The sequence below is a fragment of the Dendrobium catenatum genome, unplaced genomic scaffold (assembly GCF_001605985.2).
Source record: "Dendrobium catenatum unplaced genomic scaffold, ASM160598v2 fragScaff_scaffold_289, whole genome shotgun sequence".
NCBI lineage: Eukaryota > Viridiplantae > Streptophyta > Magnoliopsida > Asparagales > Orchidaceae > Dendrobium > Dendrobium catenatum.
The window spans coordinates 24,439-42,910 of record NW_021318751.1 but is presented as its reverse complement, the minus strand read 5'-3'; the positions used below and the strand labels follow the sequence as shown (position 1 = coordinate 42,910).

At 36.5% G+C, this 18,472-nt stretch overlaps 1 protein-coding gene across 1 annotated transcript; it reads right to left on the bottom strand.

Moving 5' to 3' along the window:
* Positions 1–1,296: 1,296 nt before the first annotated feature.
* LOC110113927 (FIP1[V]-like protein) lies at positions 1,297–17,523 on the bottom strand. The gene is made up of 9 exons (XM_020846648.1): positions 16,498–17,523; positions 14,701–14,954; positions 13,675–13,801; positions 13,510–13,578; positions 11,812–11,961; positions 11,523–11,624; positions 11,054–11,385; positions 3,848–5,513; positions 1,297–2,651 (listed from the first exon to the last, which is right to left on the bottom strand). The coding sequence occupies exons 1-9, from the start codon at positions 17,380–17,382 to the stop codon at positions 2,055–2,057; spliced, it is 4,182 nt and encodes a 1,393-aa protein (XP_020702307.1). The 5' UTR covers positions 17,383–17,523; the 3' UTR covers positions 1,297–2,054.
* Between the last annotated feature and the right edge of the window lie 949 nt (positions 17,524–18,472).

Here is an 18,472-nt window from a genome sequence, read left to right as displayed (position 1 = left end):
ATGTGCAAGCTTATGGAATAAATTTAGTTTAGTGAGAGGGCAAAGTCAAAGTAAATGTGTTGCAACCAATAACTTTATCGAATATCTGTTGTTCAGAAACTCAGGTGATTATCACTGATGTTTGTCTAATTTTAATTTAAATGATAATTATGAGTTTTAGAATATTTAATGACTTCTACAGAAAGTAAGAAAGCGAACTGGAGAAGAAATTTTTTAATATAAGAAATTTCTCTAGGAGCTCCGCGATGCGATGTCTTGTAGGCAGCACTATGACATTGAGCTTTCTAGTGAAAATTAGATATGAACGCGTGTCGCGGCGCCAACACAAGTTGAGCTCTCCAGTGAGAAATCGGATTTGAACGTGTGACATGGTGCTAGGTGGCGCCTCCACGACGTCATACTCTATGTTTGAAAAGATATTAGGGCAATTCATAAGATTCAGCTCAACGCTATAGCATTGAGAATTTAGCGCCACGATGTTGGATCAAATTAGTAGTTTTTATATAATTAAATTTCTAAATTCATTTGCCAACCCCTCTTCACTTAATCACCTTGTCGGAGGAGGAGAGAGGTTTCTGAGTCCAAGGCTCGTGATTCATCCATCGAGCCAGTTAGGATTTCACTAGGTAGACTCTTAAACTCCTATCTCCGATTTTAAGTTCCAGTAAATTTATAAAAAGTTATGAATAAAAATGTATTTCTCTTAGGTTTTATAAATTTTTATCGTGCGTAGTTTAATATGTTATTTTATTTCTTATAATGAGTATTTTGACTATATGAAATTGAAGTTTTACCGGTTGATTTTTTCTACGCGAATTTCTCAGTGTATTGTTGAATTGAAGCTTTTCTAACAAATGTAATAGTCATATAAAAGCGTTAAAATCTTCATATGTAATGTTCTAACTTTTAAAGTCTTATGTAATGTTCGTTTGAGGCAATTTTTTTCGTAATTTTAATTTAAAATTTTTAATATTTGTATTAAAAAATTTATTTTAAAAATTAATGAAAAAGTCATCCCCAAACAAAACCTAATTTCCTATAACCAAATATTTTCTTCACACCCAACTCAATCAAAATAACAAATTTTCAGCATCCTTCAATATAACATGACAAAAAATAAAAAAAATTGCTGGCCTACTAAGCCCTTCTACCTTTGCACAATTACTAAAATTATAATATCATATAAGAAAAAAAATTAAAATTATTTCAATTTTATGAATGTGAGTAACATTTCTCTTCTCATTTACTCAATTCAAAGATGCCCACAAAAAAAACATAAAATAAGAGAGTGCAATCTTCAATTCAGAATCCAATTTCATTCCCTCAGTATGATAATACAACATTGAAGGCTGTCAGCCTGGCACTGTAACCTATCAACAACTAGGCTAAGCAAAATACTCATTTTAAGATAATCTCATCTTCTTTACATGTCACTAAATCTATCTCCATATAAAAAAAAACCAGGACATGATTAATCTATCTCCAAAAAACAGTTAGAATTCTTGACAACAGAAAATTTCAATTTCCTCAAATTCATATCTCCACAACAACTCGCTTGAAAATCTCCTGAGATGCAAATATAGTATGGAGAAAGGCACATGAAGAACAGTGAGGAAACCTCCACTTTGCTCCAGTTTTCAGCTCAGATAATCAGGCAAACTAGAAGCTCTGAGGTCAAACTTCCAGCTTCAATCCTGCAATGGCACAAGAACATGCCAAGCAAGGCTTCCCATTAATCATGGAAACCTCTGTAAATTCTACCACTTATAATGTTCTTCTGTGCATTACAAAGGTGCCCACTGAAGGCCTAGATTTCAACAATATAATAATAATAAAAAGAACAAAGATCCCTTTCCTCAAGGAACCACCAAGTAACACTATCAGAAGTTTCATTACAATTCAGTATACAAGGCTTTTAAACTTAAAGCATGGTCTCCACAGCTGCAAGGAAATGGGCTTCAGAAGCAGCTAGACAATGCTCACTGACCTCTTTTAGAGGAAGTGTTGGAAATCAAAACATGAAATCCTTCCAAAAGACTTCCAATCTCAACCATTTAACTACCAGTCCACTTTCTTTTCCGGGCTGGACGTTCCAGCTTGATATCCAGATCGGCAGAAGTGGCGGAAACAGCTTCATTCTGGATACAGGATGGTGGTGCTTCACTCTCCACCTTCTTATTTCCTATGAGATCCTTATCCTTCTCTCCAGGCATGGGAAGCTTGAACCTCTCACTACGCATTTTCAGTTTTGCCACTGTGTCGAGGTGGCGATCTCGTTCCTCACCTACTTTATCTGCAACTTGGAGTGAATCATCAACATTCGTTTCAGTGTTATCAGCCTTATTAGCATCAGCTTTCACCAATTCATTGAGCTCATCTTGGGATTCTTCAACTTCCCTGACAATGGAGGAAGTCTGGATATTGCTGTCAACGATGCTGTAGTCTCTCTCTTTATGGCTTGTCCACCGCTCCAATTTCGAACGACCCCTCCTTGAATCATGGCTCTCGCCATCTGAGACAGGATCATTGTCGCCATGCCTTGCAGTGGGCAGCAGAGAGGCCTCCATTTGCTCTGCGTTTACACGAGCCTTCTTTCCGCCCGTAGTTGAACGGTTATTACTTTGTTGTTCATTTGAACCTTTCAAGTTGAGCTGTGCGGCAAAAAATATTTAAAATCCAAATCAAGAAGCAAGGAAGCCTGATAGGAGTTGACAATAAAAAAAAAAAACAATTTGGCAAGACAACAACTCACCCCATGAACCTGTTCAATGCTGAATGATGAGCAAGAACAATAATGTAAATGAAGTTGATGCAAGAATTGAATTGTCAAAAAAAAACTCTAGTCTATCAAAACGTCTTCATCATTTTACACAAGATATAAGAATGAAGTTCTCATTTCTCAAGGCATACATTCGTAAAGCTGAAAGAAGAGTTCAAAGAAGAGGGAATAAGGAAAATGAAAATTCTTTGTAGCACAACCCAAAAGACCAAAGGACATCCAGTCAAATGAGATTAAGGTCCCACTGCAGTATTACACATGTCAGCGTTTTGTAAGACTAAGGACCTATTTTTTCTCTAAGTTGGGCTTGGTGGTACTACCAAAAGAGCATCTCTACTTTGAAACCAAAGAGAGTTAAAAAGGAATTACTCAAATGTGATAAAGGCGCGATGATGAAAGTGGGACAGTGCTGCAAACCTTTAAAGAACTATAATATGAGAGAAAAAAATTAGTAAAAATGAAAGCAGATACACAATTTAACTTATTTTGACGTTTACAATATGCCAATAATCGTCAATGGTAAGAAAAAAAATGATTGACCCAGTTGAAAATTTACTAGCAAAATATATAATTTAGTTTGAAGTTCTTGGATTTAGTTTCCACCAACACTATACCATGTTTTTAGGTTTCCCAGTGATTGACGATATGACCCCAAAATGTTTATTGACATAAAATTTACAACAGATAAAATTATGACTGCTATTCAACATTATGTTGGCTAGAGGTCATAGAATTTACTCAATTCATCTGAAACAACCCTTAAGATCTTTCCGTAAGGATTGTTGAAAAAAAAAGTACTGCCTCAGCAATGGTATAATTTTCTCTATCCTCTGGTTGCTAATAACCTGGCTTTAATTTAACTTACCAAAAGATAAGATTCAGAATTATATATATAAAATAAAAACATAATGAAAAGACTGCTATATATATAAGAAGCTTTTATTTTTCCAACCTACGAGCCACCTTTTTATAAAAATAGTATTCTAGTTCGAATTTTCCTTCCCAAAATGAGAAAGATTTCCTGGTTCGGACAAATTTCTCCAGAATCTTTTAGTGCACTTAAAATACCTCAGTGCGGTGAGTGTTGTGGCCTCCTCTCTTTCTCTTGCTAGACAGTCCTCCCTTTTGCCCAACAGGTTCAGACTCCTCGACCTTTTTGTTGCTTTCACGATGTCTTTCCCTCAGCACCTGATGCTCATCAGAAGCACCTGAAGGACGATCAGCGTGAGCGCTTAACCTTTCATGCCTCATGCTTCTCTGCTCTGCATTAAATCGTTTTTCTCGAGTATGACTATCACCTCGAACTTTGCTTAATGACTCATTTTCTTCCACAGTGCGATCGCTTCTCTTTGACTGCTCATTGTGCCGCCTTCTATCATTATCGTGATATCCTTTTTCAGATCCTGCAACTTTCATATCTTCTTTGCTCCTTCCAGTTCCAGCAAATATCTTTTCCATAGGCCGTCCACTTCTGGAAATGAATCGTCTTTCTTCTCTTCCCTGGAGTGCAAGTGAATCATCATGAATGAGATTGAGCTGCTGTCGATCTTCTCTATCCCTTTGGTACCAATTGTCATCTTTGTGCTTACTAGCATGGCGTTCCTCGATCTTGTTCTTTGTTCTAGCATCATCCTCCCTCTTCCTATGATCAACAATATCATCCCTTAATCTTTTCTTTCGGTGGGAATCTTCCCTAACCCTATAACCATGCAAAGAATCTTCCTTGTCAGCTCTCTCCCTCCTAGTAAGTTCGACATCTCTTTTTCGCTTCATTTGACCATCTTCTAAGTCTCGCCGGCTCATCAAGATATCATTCCTCTCCCTATGTCGAAGGCCATCTTCCCTGCTGTATCCTCTCCAATCTCCTTCATCTACTCGCTTCTTCACATGGTCTTCAATCTTATCCTTCCTATCAATCATTCTAGCTTTGCTCCTTTCCCTGGGTCTTACTTCCTCATTATATAGTCGCCTAGTTTCTTCATCCTTTACCTGTCTATAATGGGTGTCATCTTCTCTCCTATGCCAAGCACCAACTGAACCATCCATCTCCCTCTCAAAATCCACACTTCTACCCCGAAAAGTGTGAACAGAACCAGAATCCCAGTCTTTTTGTGCATAAGATTCATGCATGATTTCCCTTCCTCTGGATCTATTTCTGCCCGTCTCCCGCCTGCCATCCCTGGCATACTCATCTCTCTGTCTACGACCATCTTCTTGTTGATGCTTGCTCAAATCTCCCGTATGCTTTGAAGAATGGACCTGCACAACCTCTTCACCAGTTTCATGCATTTTCTGATAATCCCTACTGTTTCCTGATCTTGCTCGACTGTTATCACTGTGTGTAAGCCTTGAATCATCGCCAACACCATTATCCTGACCACCAGACTGCTCAATGCATGAAATGTACTTTTGCCTGTTTGCAGAATTAATCAAGCCATCATCACCTACAGTTTCACTTGATACACGAAAATCTGAAGCTTCCCCTCCATCACCTTCATGGCTGTCACCTAGTGTAAGCCTGTCATCATGCTCAATATCTTTTGGGTCCGTGCTCAACTCCCTTGGAATATCAGAAAGTGGTGAATCAGAAGCCCCGTTACCTTCCATCTCATCACTTGCACTTTCCTTAACACGTCCTTCATGCTTGTCCAAATGCACATTTCTGGAAGGGAGAGGCTCTTTCAATTGTTCAATTGAGCTGGAGTTTTTTCCATATGGTATTCTTTGTAATGACCTTGAATTTCAAAATTAAAACCATGGCTGAGTAGATGCTCAAATAACATTGTGTTCAACAAATACTTCAATAAAGATCAATTAATACAACAAACAACATTAAGATGGTGAAGAACTGAAAGCCAGATTCAAAAATCATAACAGTATCTTGAAGAATCTGTTAATCATGAAAACAGACCATCTTAGCATATGAATTTGACAAGGGCCACATATGTGAGGTCACGGGGATAAAATGTGCATTGACGAAAAGGTGTCTTTTTGCCAAAATTTGTTGCATTTTGGCACGGTAAATGATACAAATAATAGTAAAGAGAAAGAAACATTTGCAACCAGACGAATCAATAAATGAGACGATATATACGTGAGCAAAGAAGAAAAAATTATAATATCAGTTAGAAGGTAATGATGAGTAGGCAAGATGAAGTGAAAACTATGGCAGATTTTGATGCCTTGACTATTGAAAAAGGGAAGCATTTGGTGCAGAGGAAGAATTAGGAAGGTAAAAAAAAAAAAGAGAACATGAATGAATACATAAAGGATATAGAGAAAAACAAAACAAAAGAGGGAAAAAACATGATTATGAGAAAGAGGGAGCAATTGATCCCCAGAGAGGATCCCAAGAAAAGTCAAATTCATTCCATCACTAACCCCCAATTACAATCATCAGCCTACAATTATTAAAAGTAGCCAAAATCTCATGGAGAACCTAGTCTAATAAACAAAAAAAGGAAAGATAAATAAGATTATATAAAAATGAGACATTAAATAATATTAGTTAAATTGACAAACACTATGATTCATGCCTAAAGATTTAAGTAAATGACTCACGCTGCGGCATCAATTCTCCAAGCTGTGAATAACTCTATTATTGATGGTTAAAATGTTGTTAGAAATTCTTGACTATACTGTAGAGGTAATAAAATCCTATAATATCTCATATAAAAAAGGAAGCGCACCACAATCTAACTAGGCAACCCAACTCGCTCCCCTCCATCTAATGTGCATGCAGTCTTTGCATCCCAAATATAAATAAAAAATAAGGTCAAGAGGAGTGAGCGATCAAGAAAGAGATCTACGAGAGAGAGAGAGAGAGAGCTAGAAATATAGGCAATGATCAAGTGGGCAATGGAGTGAGAAAATGTATAGTCAATAATGCTATCTGAGCTTGTCACGGACATGCCATAGGTGAGAACTTCCTTTATCTTTTTTTCCTCACTTTTTTTTTTCTTCCTCCACATTTATGTGTGATTTTTCCCTTTTCCCGAGCAAGCAAGCACTAAGAAAAACAGAGAAATGTAGGGAGGTAAACAACCACCAACTTCAAAATCATTGTCTACGAAAGGATGCAACCAATTTCTTCATTCTCCACTTCTAGTGCTTGTAGTTAAGGTATATTCTAATTCATAAAGTTTCTATCATACATGATTATTAGTTTTTGAGAATCAATCAAACTTATACTAAGACATGTTCGGACTAATGCATGTCTCTCTCTCTCTCTCTCTCTCTCTCTCTCTCTCTCTCTCTCTCTATATATATATAATATATATATATATATATATTTCTCCTCTTATGAAAAGAAAATTGATTCTCCCTCTAATTTTTTTCTACTATTGTATTAAGGATCTAAATAGCTAAAACATTGAGAAAGGAGCACGTGTTCAAATGGCACTGCAACACAAATGTACATGGCGGCTATCAAGGTTGTCTTTGGGGCTATCAAAGTTGTTTATGGGAGCTTTCACTGACAACAGACATCTCAATCTTGATTGAGTTGCCCAATCACCGCTTTAATGGAGGCTATTTCTCTTTGCCTTCATAGATATATATCATTCAGTCGATTAGACCTAAAGGTGACAAGTTGTTGATTTGGTGGTGGTTTGCGAGGTTAGATGCACTCAGCACCACTTATAAGGCAAATCATCAATAGGGCACAATATTAGACAGTGCTGGAAGTGAAGAAAATAAAGTTAAGTGTCTAAAGTTGACGAAGGTGATGAGTAAGTTGTTCATCTCATTAATAAAAGCATAGATTGGGAAGGAGGAGCAATCACAACATGTGATAAAGAAGATAGTGATGGTGGTGTTGAGAAAGGAAGGGTTGATGTAGGTGAGGATGGAGATGTGGATGAGGCCATTAGCCTGCACATTCTATAACTATGCCATCTATAGGGAAAATAGTGGCCCATGATATTTAGATCTAAAGGCAAAAAAAAAGGTAGAAGAATGGGATGTCTCCTCCTAGAAGGAAAAACACATCTAATCAACAGTGTGAATGTTCATCATTCTTTAATATTTAATTGAATTGTACTATTTTTTGCATATAGAGTCTATTGCATGGTTACTATTATTTAATAGTTCTTAATTTTAGGAGTTTTTGCTATGTTGGTTGCTATAAAATTTACAACAATCATGATATAATGTCTTATTAATTATGTCATGTTGCATATCATATGCTTTACTCGATCTTTATATGTTAGGAAATAGATTTCACCAACTGAGATTATTCTTTCAAATTCACACATTGATTTTGCAGTTTTAGGTTACTAGTTAGACATCTTTCAAGAAACATGTGATAGTTTCACGCCTCTTGCATTATGGGACGATAATTAAGTGGCACAGTTATAGATTTGATAATATACTTATCATATAGTTCTCCTTGGATGAATATAAGTAATTACATTTTGTTTATATTTTTGTGGAAAGATTGAAAGATGTTATTAAATTCAGATGCCCATATCAATTATACTGGCAGATAAATGAGAGTATGGATATATTATCATTTATTGGATTAACTATGACTTATCAGTCCGCCCAATTCTATCAAAATAAATTCAAAATTTTCAGTTTAGTGGAGTTGTAACAAATCAATTAAAAAAAAAGAAAAAGATGAATGAGGCATTCATCTCGAAGAAGGGAGGATAAATGGGGAATCCGAGGTTTGGATCACTTGGGTTAAGGTTATAGTCCTGTTGAGACGATTGGGTTTCCATTGGAACTAGCTTAGGTCAAAGATACAATTTAAATCTATGGAACATAGATACGAAAATGATGTCAAACAACCACGATGAAATGGCATAATTGCAAAAGCAAGATATAACATGACATAGACAAGATATTATATTTCATAAATTATTAATAAAAATTTATAATTGCTGCTATTTCTAGTAAATACATCATAGGATGAAGTATACTTTTATAAAAGAAATTTCAAATTAATAAGAGAAAAACAAACACAATTAAAACCTATTAAATTAAAAACATCTTATTAGCTCAACGATGAATAAGAATTTCCTAAACAAAAAATGACAGTGAAAAACAAAAACATGAAATTATTAGAAATTAAACAATAAGAAAATCTCATAATTGTAAAATCCAAATTTTAGTTATTGATTCTTCAACAAAATCTTGGAGTGAACATCTAAAAAACTAATACTAAAGTCATGGGATTTGGATTTCAAATCAAAGTCAAAGTGAAGCAACCAAGCCTCACTTGTTCGAAATCATGTGTGCACAAGAAAACTAATCTCAACGAAGTCTTGCATCAAAGTTGATGTCATGTGCGTGTAGGTAAGCCTAAGCCTATCAATTCGAAGTTTTGTGTCAAAGTCAAAGTTGTGCATGCAGGTAAGTCAAAGCCCATCGAAGTCGAAGACAACTCTCGCTCGAAGCTCACCATGCACTGAAGTTGAAGTCATGTGAGAACAGGTAAGTTGAAGCTCGTCAAAGTCAAAGTCATCATAAAAGTGAGGCGGCATCGTTAGCTAGAGTCACTCAACTAGTTAGGCTATCAATAGGATAAAATTTCTCTCCATGTCTCTCACTCTCTCCCTATAATAGAAGAAAAAGGTTTAAATGATATTAGAATTTTTTATCCTGTTTCTATGTATAAGGGCATGTTCCTCTGTGTCCGTCGAGTGTCCACCTAGTGTCCAAAGTGAATTTTACTCTTAAATGGACCTGACACTATTTTGGAAGTGTCAATTAAGTGTTGGGGCGTGTTGGAGTTGTTGCCCATATTTGAAATGTGTCCGACAAAAACATAAAGGGCATTTAGAAGTATCCGTGCTTCATAGACTCTAATTAGCTTAAGTTTGGAGAAACTAAATTAGTTTGACTAAATCACGATGGTTAGAGAAATTTGTGTGGCAAAAGTGGTAATGTATTAAGATGCAAGTTTGACTTTAAAATTTAAATTCAACTTCAAATTTATGTTTCAATTTGAAAAGCAACTTAAAGGTGTGTTTCAAAATTTTGAATAGAATTATGAATGATATAATCAAGGATATTAAGAGAATATTTATGGAAAATATTGCGGAGGATATGAACAAAATGATGGATTAAAAAGGGGAGGAAAACATGTGATTGTTGGAACTAATTTTCAAATTCAATTTGAAAACTGAAAAATCAATTATCCAAAACTTACTTGGTTTTCAAAATTCAAATCTGACCTTTTGGAATTTTCAAAATTTAAATATTTTAGGAAAATTTTCGATTCTTCACCTTATCTTTTTTTTTTTTCCCTTATGTGTAGAATTTCTTGCAAAAACCATTATGTTCAATAAAAGGAGAAGGTGCTATCATAAGTAGAGGAAAAAGGTTCTAAATGCAACAATTATAAAATATATCTATAAAGAAAATAAAACTCCAAATGCATAAGATTTTGCAATCTAATTAGGTTTTCTAAAGGGGAAGATTGTTAGTAAGTTCCTGAGTATTCTAAGTGCAAATATAAAGATTTAAAATTTCGCAATTAAGTATCGAGATGATTTTCGTCTATGAGGAAAGGCATAAATAAGCCTCGAGATATTTTTAGACATAAACATGATGATCAACAAATTGCAGAAAGTAAGAAATATTATGCTAAAATAAAATTATGCAGTAACAAATGTCATATTAACATCTTCACATCCAATGATTAAGTGAAAAGTGTCATACAAATATCAAAGAACTAAGAACTAAGAACATAACAATTCAAAAAAGTTCAACACAATATAGCTCTCTTTCCCATTCCTACATCAAAGTAGAACATAGCAAGCTTGTCAAGAAGGAAACCGCAACAATGCTAGGAAGGAAATGGTTGGCAACATGCTTGGTACGACGCATAGAAGGGCGTGCATGAGATGTGAGAGGTGCTCAGGTGTGTACAAGAACCGAGAGGAGAGGGGCTTGTGTGAAGAGTAAGAGAGAATGAATTAATAGAAGGGGTTTTACTAAATATATATTACTTATATTTGTCTTTAAAAATAAAACATACCCCTAAATTGTGCACACTTTATAATACTTGAGGCGAGGTATGCATCAGATTACTCAAATTTAAATCATTATATATATATATAAGCCACAATCCTTATAATACCCTTAAAAGATGCATTCAAATCTACATAAAGCAAACAGCTTTTGGGTAGATTTATGCATTTGCTTTTTTATGTAGATTAACTAATAGCCACTTTTGTCTAAAGATTAGTTTTTCTTTACAAAGCATATAGGATCATGGCTTCGAAAATAAAGTATAACGGGTTAGATCCACAACACAGTACATACCTTCCACCATGCTGTGCTTCAAAAGATCTAGCAGCGTCTATGGGACTGCGTGATTTAGGACTGGAGTTGTACTGACAAGATGATTCCGACGGGAAAGGTAGAATGCCATCACCATCAGCTGAAGTTGGAATTCTTCTAGCAGCCGATTCCCACTGTTGTTCGTTGGAACTACGTGGAAAATGACCATAAAAGCCAGATTTAGATTCAGCAGGCCTATCATCTTTATCAACATCGTGAAATCCTTTCTGATTTTCTCCTCCAAAATTATTTTCAATCCGTTCAAAAGCACTATTAGAGTTTCTTGAATCACCCTGATTATCTTGCAGCACAATCTGCAGTCCAAAGATTCAATAAGGATGCGAGATAAATCATCGTGCACAACTAGCGAAGAAATTCAAGGCATAACTCAAATCTAGCATCTCACCTAAAAGTTTCAACTAACTTAACATCTCTTGCATAAAGAAATTACCTCAATAACAGCATCAAAATCACGAAACCGTGGTGGCCTGGTATCTATAGAGGGAAGACGTTCACCATAGCCACTTTCAACTTGAATTGGTCTTCCAGTTGGCTGGCAAAACGCAAGTCATCATCAAAAGAAGGCTCAGACATTTCAAATTAATGAAAACAAAGCTGAAACATGATGGTTATTTGAAGCAACAAATAACAAGCATAGAAGTGAAGAAATATGTTGAAAAATAAGTCTTGAATGATAGATATAATAATAGGGAAAAAAAAAAAAAGATATTAAAACTTACTAGTGCTGGCCTTATGCAGGCAGTTCCTTTTCCTTGGTCACTCAAATCTGCCAGCCCATTTTCTGATTTATCATGAGTTATGTTGTCCACAGACATGTTGTTATGGCCGGTTGCAGCTGCAAGCTCAGGAGGTAAATCTGGATCATAGTCCTGATAAGAAAGATAAATTTTAGTGCTCTAAACAAAGCCAGATTCACATTTAGTTATAACAGGACAGATTACATAAATACATAATGCAAAAAAACTTCTTAAGTACCTTTTTGACACCAATTTCCTAATTTAAAAACCTAAAACCTTCTAACACTTTCAAACTACACAAGTATGAAAATCAGCCACAACTGCTAAGCATGTTCCATTTAGCTGTCCAAAACTTCAATCATTTTTACTTCAAACAACATTACTTTCTGATGTTGGTCAACCATCATCAACAGCAATGACAAACCTACCCGCATCTGTGATCACTGAGGCCCTGCACAGCTCATAGAAAGATGAAAAACCTAAGCTCACAGAGGCAGAACCATAGTGGCCTTATGCAGGATGACTATGACCTAGCAAAGGAGTGGAGATTGGAAATATGCACAGCCAGCCTGCAGCAGGCTCAGACAGGGCTGTTGTGCATGGACAAGCCACTGCCGGCCGAAAATGTTAGGAAAAATAAAAGTGCTACATTTTATTTGATTTATTTTGTGCTAGCAAAAACATGCTTATTTAAAGACAATCAATAAGAAAAATACAGCAGATGAGAATATATTATAATAATGAGTACTATATATTCCTAGCATGAATATTAATCACATGCAAAAATATTATTACGGTTATATAGTAACTCTGACACCCTCCAAATAACTCACAATGCAATAAAAAGAAGAATCAAGAGTTTGTATAGTACAAGAAAATTCGAGAGATCCATACCAACAGCTATTTAACAGCTTTACGAAATTGTCGATTTAAGTTGAACTACACTAGAACAAGACATTCTCAAATAAACCCAGAACAACCGAGGGATTGACTCCGGGCCAAACATTATTAAGGCTAAAGGTGACCAAATCATCTTAAGTAACGATCCTGAAGGGATTTCAGGGGATCCACATGGGATCTTCAAGATTGGAGATGAGACGAATCGTTGTTTGCCAAGCAAGACCAAAAAAAAAACTTTAGTCAGACGAGATCCTCATGGGATCCTCACGAGATCTTTGAGCAAAGAAAAGAAGACGAATACTTAGAACATGGTTTAGATACCATATAAGAAAACATAAAAAGGCTACATCTTTATTTGATTTATTTTGTACTAGTACTAGCATCTTACTTTAAGGAGAATGAGAATAACAATAAGAAAAAACAATAAATGAGAATAAACTTACTCGATAACGAGGATATATTATAATAATAATTATTAACCGCATGTAATAATATTAATATGATAAAACAATTACTCTAATAACACTGACTTGAGGAATGTTTTCCATTTAAAAAAATAAATGAATGGGCACATTAATGACTTCATTAGCACAAAGACCAATAGCAAATGGACAAAAAATATGATATGGTAGTAATTCTGCAACAGAGATGAAACTAGTGTTACCAGGAATGGTGAAGATTTCCAGTATATTCCATATAAAAGTTAGCATTTTAGGTATTATACATGCAAAAAAAAGGAAACTATTGTTGTAAATTGACATAACTTAAGGGTATCGTTACCTGTTCTGACCGACCACTTTCATAGACCCTGATTTTTCCTTGCATGGTAGATTCGAGACGAAGTTGTTCCTGCATTTAGTTTATAGAAGGTCCCAGAATTACTACAAATGCAGATGCTCTGGCATGACCTATACCAAAAAAACAAAAAAAAGACAACTAACTAACCAATTGCTTGCAGTATTCCTTCCAATGTTCTTCATCCAGTCCAAAATTAAAAAAATCTGAAATATCAACTCCTGGATGTCTCCATGGTTTATCCTCAAAACTTTCAATGTCAATGTCAAACACAGTCCTGAATGTACAACAATTGAATATAACAATTATGTAAATATACTATTTATTAAGTGTAACGACACAAATTTGATTATAAAGGGAGTATGTACTAAAAAACTGTGAACATACATCCTATGAAAGGTATCAAATTGTTCAGAAGTCAAAATATTGTCAATAGCTGGGTTGAATTCATAGCACCAGCTGATGTTATGGGTAATACACATGGACATGGAAATTCCGCAATAGCCAAAACAACCACTAAATTGTGTTAAACTATAAGGATTTATAATGATCCGAGTAATAATGGAGTATGAAACTTGCTTTCTTGTCCTCCATTCTCCTTCTTTACTCAACTAATCCAAATATAGTGCCCTAAAACATTATAATTAGACATAGCAGGAATAGCAAGGATACACAGTTATAACAAACTCAGAATCTTTGATAAATCTACCTGATTATGCAATTTGTTGAATTCTTCATGCAATTTATGCACTTTCAGTTGATGCCTAGCATTCACTCATATAAGGATGCAAAAAAAAAAAAAAAATGATATAGAAAAAGTAAGAAATGATACGGAAATACTCAAAAGTTAGATATGTGTTTGTCTTAAATGAACTAAATGACCCCATATAAATTAGTAGGGTATAAAAAGATAATAACATGAAATGGGTAGGCAAATCAGCAATGTCTGCCATTTAATTTAATATTAATTAACTGGCTAGAAAAGAATTATAAGCTAAAATGAAATGTGATGTCTGTTTCATGTACTAAAATTATAAAAAAAATGCCTAAAATAGACTAATAAGACAAAATAATAAAAATTTTGAGAAAAGGATAAAGTGGATTGAACATTACTAAGAAAATGCATTCAGGGAGTAAAATGAACCAGCCTCTAACAAGCAAACCTAACCGACTCACTTGTGTGATGGAAGACTGAAATCCAGACCACTGCCAAAAGGACGGCCAGATGCAATATTGCCCCAATTAGGCAACCCATAGCCAGAGTGAAAGCCTTTCTGCACATTAGGAAAGCCAATGCCACTCACTGGCCTCCAATCACCTCTTCCCCTCCCAGCAAGAGGACCAAAGGCAGGTGGGCGAACTTGACCAAGAGCACCAGCTGCAGCCATGCCAGGACCTCTAGGTGTAGGTGTCGCACCAGGTCTAACATACTGCATTTAAGATAAAAAAATGATAAAAAAAGGATCATTTACAGAGATTCATGTGTTACATGATGAGTTAAAGCAAAATTTACATAAACTACTGCTACTTAATTTAATTGACCATCAAATTCAAACTCCTTTTGGTCTGAGAGAAAAATAATCTTCATGCACACACTCATACAGATTTGTAGGTGAAAGACATGAAAAGATGAGAAATTTATTTGATTAAACTTAGATGACAAATTGCTCTTCCAATATGTAAAATCTGAGACAGTTTATCTATTCAATCTGGCATTCAAAAGTCTCCATTGTGTGTGAACAAAATTAAAAAAGGACAGGACATGGTTCAAGGAAGCGGAGTAATGCAAATATATTTGGCTTCACAATTTCATGTTGGGTGTTGGGTTCCAACATAACTAATAAGTGGTTTGATTACTTACAGAATGTGAACAAATACATTTTACCATTGACAATTGCCTACCTAAGTTTAAAAACGGGTAGAAAAAATTAGTAATTGCTGTGCCTCAAAAACAAGAAAACCTCGAGTTATGATTAACCAAGCAAGAAATAAAATTTATTTTCATTCAACTTCTCGCCAATCAAAAATATGGATGAAAACCAGCATCAATTCAATTCCAATAACATTTCAATTTTATTTTTTCATTTTTTTTCTTTTTCATTACAACAGACCAAACAGAGCCTTAGATTCCATACCCTTGTACTTTCTACACCAGAAATTGAAATCCAAACTTTATAACTGCTTACATTTTGAATATTTTTTATGGGTGTTCCATAAGCCCTGTATTTCACCTTGCAAAGCTTTTGAATAAATTAAAACCTGCATTCACTTCATCTGAATTAAGAGTCAGTGGAGCCTATTTTCTCAATACAAACACAATCTGATCACTTTCAATCGCAAGGATGTTGCCTGACTTGTACTTAGAAAACGAAAGTTAGTTTTTCAGGGTATAAACCCCATTCTGTTGAAGATCATAATATCATAGTTTCAAGACAAAGAACAAACAATTGTAAATAAACTCGGCATGGTTAAGCACTTCAGATTCCAATCAAGATTAATAACTTGATCTAAATACTAAAGCATCAAAATAGATCTCCAATGGACAGCAAGTTTTCAACATTGATTGGAATCTCCTAAATCATCATTCAGTTGTTACAAAAGTAAAAGAAAACTTCTCCCATAGAGATCCTAAACCTCAATGATGAACAAGATAAACGCTGATCACAACCCATGTTTTGCACCTTGCAATACCTTGCTATATTATATATTCACATGTTGAATAAGTACGCGATTTCTATAACCAAAAACACCTCCTTTGGCACCAATCCACATAAGCCAACCCAACCACAATATTATCAACAACTCATACCAAGCATGCCGATAAAGCATAACAAGAATATCTTTTTATATGCCTTGCAAAAAAAATATATCTTTATATGTAGCAATACAATAATTCACGTTATTCATTACAAGAAAGAAACTCTCTGTTACAAATGCAGATACTAGGGTTTCCACAGCTAGCCAATAACTAACCTTGAACATAGAATGATGCTGCGGATGGAAACCGTGATTGCTATAACCTATACCAGGCCCAGCTACAGTTGGGGCCACACCACTTGCCTTTGTTACTTCAAGAATCTCCTTCTTCTCCCCATCAACAGAAGCCTGCATTGCATCATCGCCCCAATCTTGATCCTCCATGGCCTGGTGATGATGACGCTGATCATCATCAGTAACAATAACCAGATCCTCATCATCCTCGTCACTGCCCCCTCCATCCCTCCTCTCTAGACCTAGCAGATCATGCCCAGTGTCGTTAAGAACAATCTGCAGATCGTCCTCGCTACCGCTATCCCAATCATCGCTCTCGGTAGTCTTTACGAGCACGCCGTTGGGAACTGCAGGACTTTCGAGACCAGGAATTACCGGTTCATCCTCGCGAACGCGTAACTGCTGCGTCTTCTCCAGGGACCCTTCCCCATCAACCATGTTCCCTTCCTGTTTAGAAATCCTACTAGCCTCGTCCGCATCATCCTTATCCAGAACCCTAGCCCCACCGCCTTTAGAGGATAAAGCCCTAACGGCGTCCTTTGAACCTCTATCCACGACCACTTCCTCATCATCGTCGACCCAATTCGCTGGTTCCTCAACGGGCACGGGGTCGCGACCAAGAAGCCAATCGTCGTCGGCGTCCTCGACGGAGACTTTGCGTTCACGATCTATGGAGGATGATTCCGGAACTGGTGCGAAGGGAAGGGAGGATCCGTGTTGAATATTGTCTTCCTCCTCGTCGGAGTCGCTTACGCCTCCGCTGGCGACCATGGAACGGGATTTTTGGTCTGCAGAGACCAAAGTTGGGACAGAGGATACGTGGAGTATGTCGGTGTAGAGATCTCCGAAGTCGTCGTCTTCATCCATGGCAATCGAATTTGAAGAAAGTGGCGATCACAAAAAGAGAGAAATCGCAAGGCGGCGATTCTGTAGAAGAGCCGGGGAAGACGGTATGCTAGGTGCTCAACCTGCCGGTTAAATTCTATAAGACCCCTATCACAAAAAATTGCAAAACCATACTTGTAGTAGCTTGGACGGGGCCTAACATCCCGCATTTAATTTGACCCAGTTTTAATTGTCTACCTAGATGGGCTAAAGGCAGTTCCACGAGCCCACTAGCAGCCCACAACCGTTCATTTCAACCTTTTTTAACTAAAAGTAAATACACACAAATGCACAGATATTTAGCAAGCAGTTGATGGATCAAGGGAGGGGGTGGACTCCTCTAACTATTTAAGAAAATCACTCTCATCGGGCTCACAGAGAACGCTCAGATTGATCAACATGCGTTACTCCCTTTGCAAGATGTGTTTGGAATTTCTTGCCAAGCTAGTAGCCCAACACTTCTCATGTACTTGGACCATTACATCAGTCACTCCCTCCCTCTCAAAGCGACCATCCTTACCAGACTTGCATACAAGAAATTGCGCACTCATGGGACCCTCAACTTACCTCAACGAGACCATCAAACTTGGAGCTCTCCATCATTGTGACAATACCTCACTCGCCTCCTCCCATGAGATCCAAGATCTCTCATATAGGTCACTAGTAATATTAATAAGCTCGGCAGCCTTCAGTCCCCTTTCATCTCAACACTCCCCACAGAGCTCATAGAAAACATTCATAGTGATCAATAGGCGTAACTCCATTTGCAAGGTGTTTCGGGGATTTCTCACCAAGCTAGCAGCCCAACACTTCTCATGTACTTAGACCACTACATCAGTCACTTCTTCCCTCTTAATGTGGAACTTTTATTCGGTCCGGTGAACGTGCGCTCCTCTACGTTCGGCCACCAATATTTTAGCGCCACGTAGCATGAAGAAAAGTCGCCGACCCGACCCTTAACTTTTATTCGGTCCGGTCAGAGGACGTAATAATTGTTCCTTAATGTGGCCATCCTCACTAGACACAGATACAAGAAAGTGCCTACTCACAAGACCCTTAACTTAGCTCACCA

Excerpts from the sequence above, each read along its gene's own strand:
- LOC110113927 (XM_020846648.1), bottom strand. The coding sequence starts at position 17,382 with ATGGATGAAGACGACGACTTCGGAGATCTCTACACCGACATACTCCAC. Across the intron at positions 5,514-11,053 it reads GAAGCACAGCATGGTGGAAG|GTCATTACAAAGAATACCAT; the intron begins GTATGTACTGTG and ends TTGAAATTCAAG. Across the intron at positions 2,652-3,847 it reads ACAACACTCACCGCACTGAG|CTCAACTTGAAAGGTTCAAA; the intron begins GTATTTTAAGTG and ends TTTGCCGCACAG.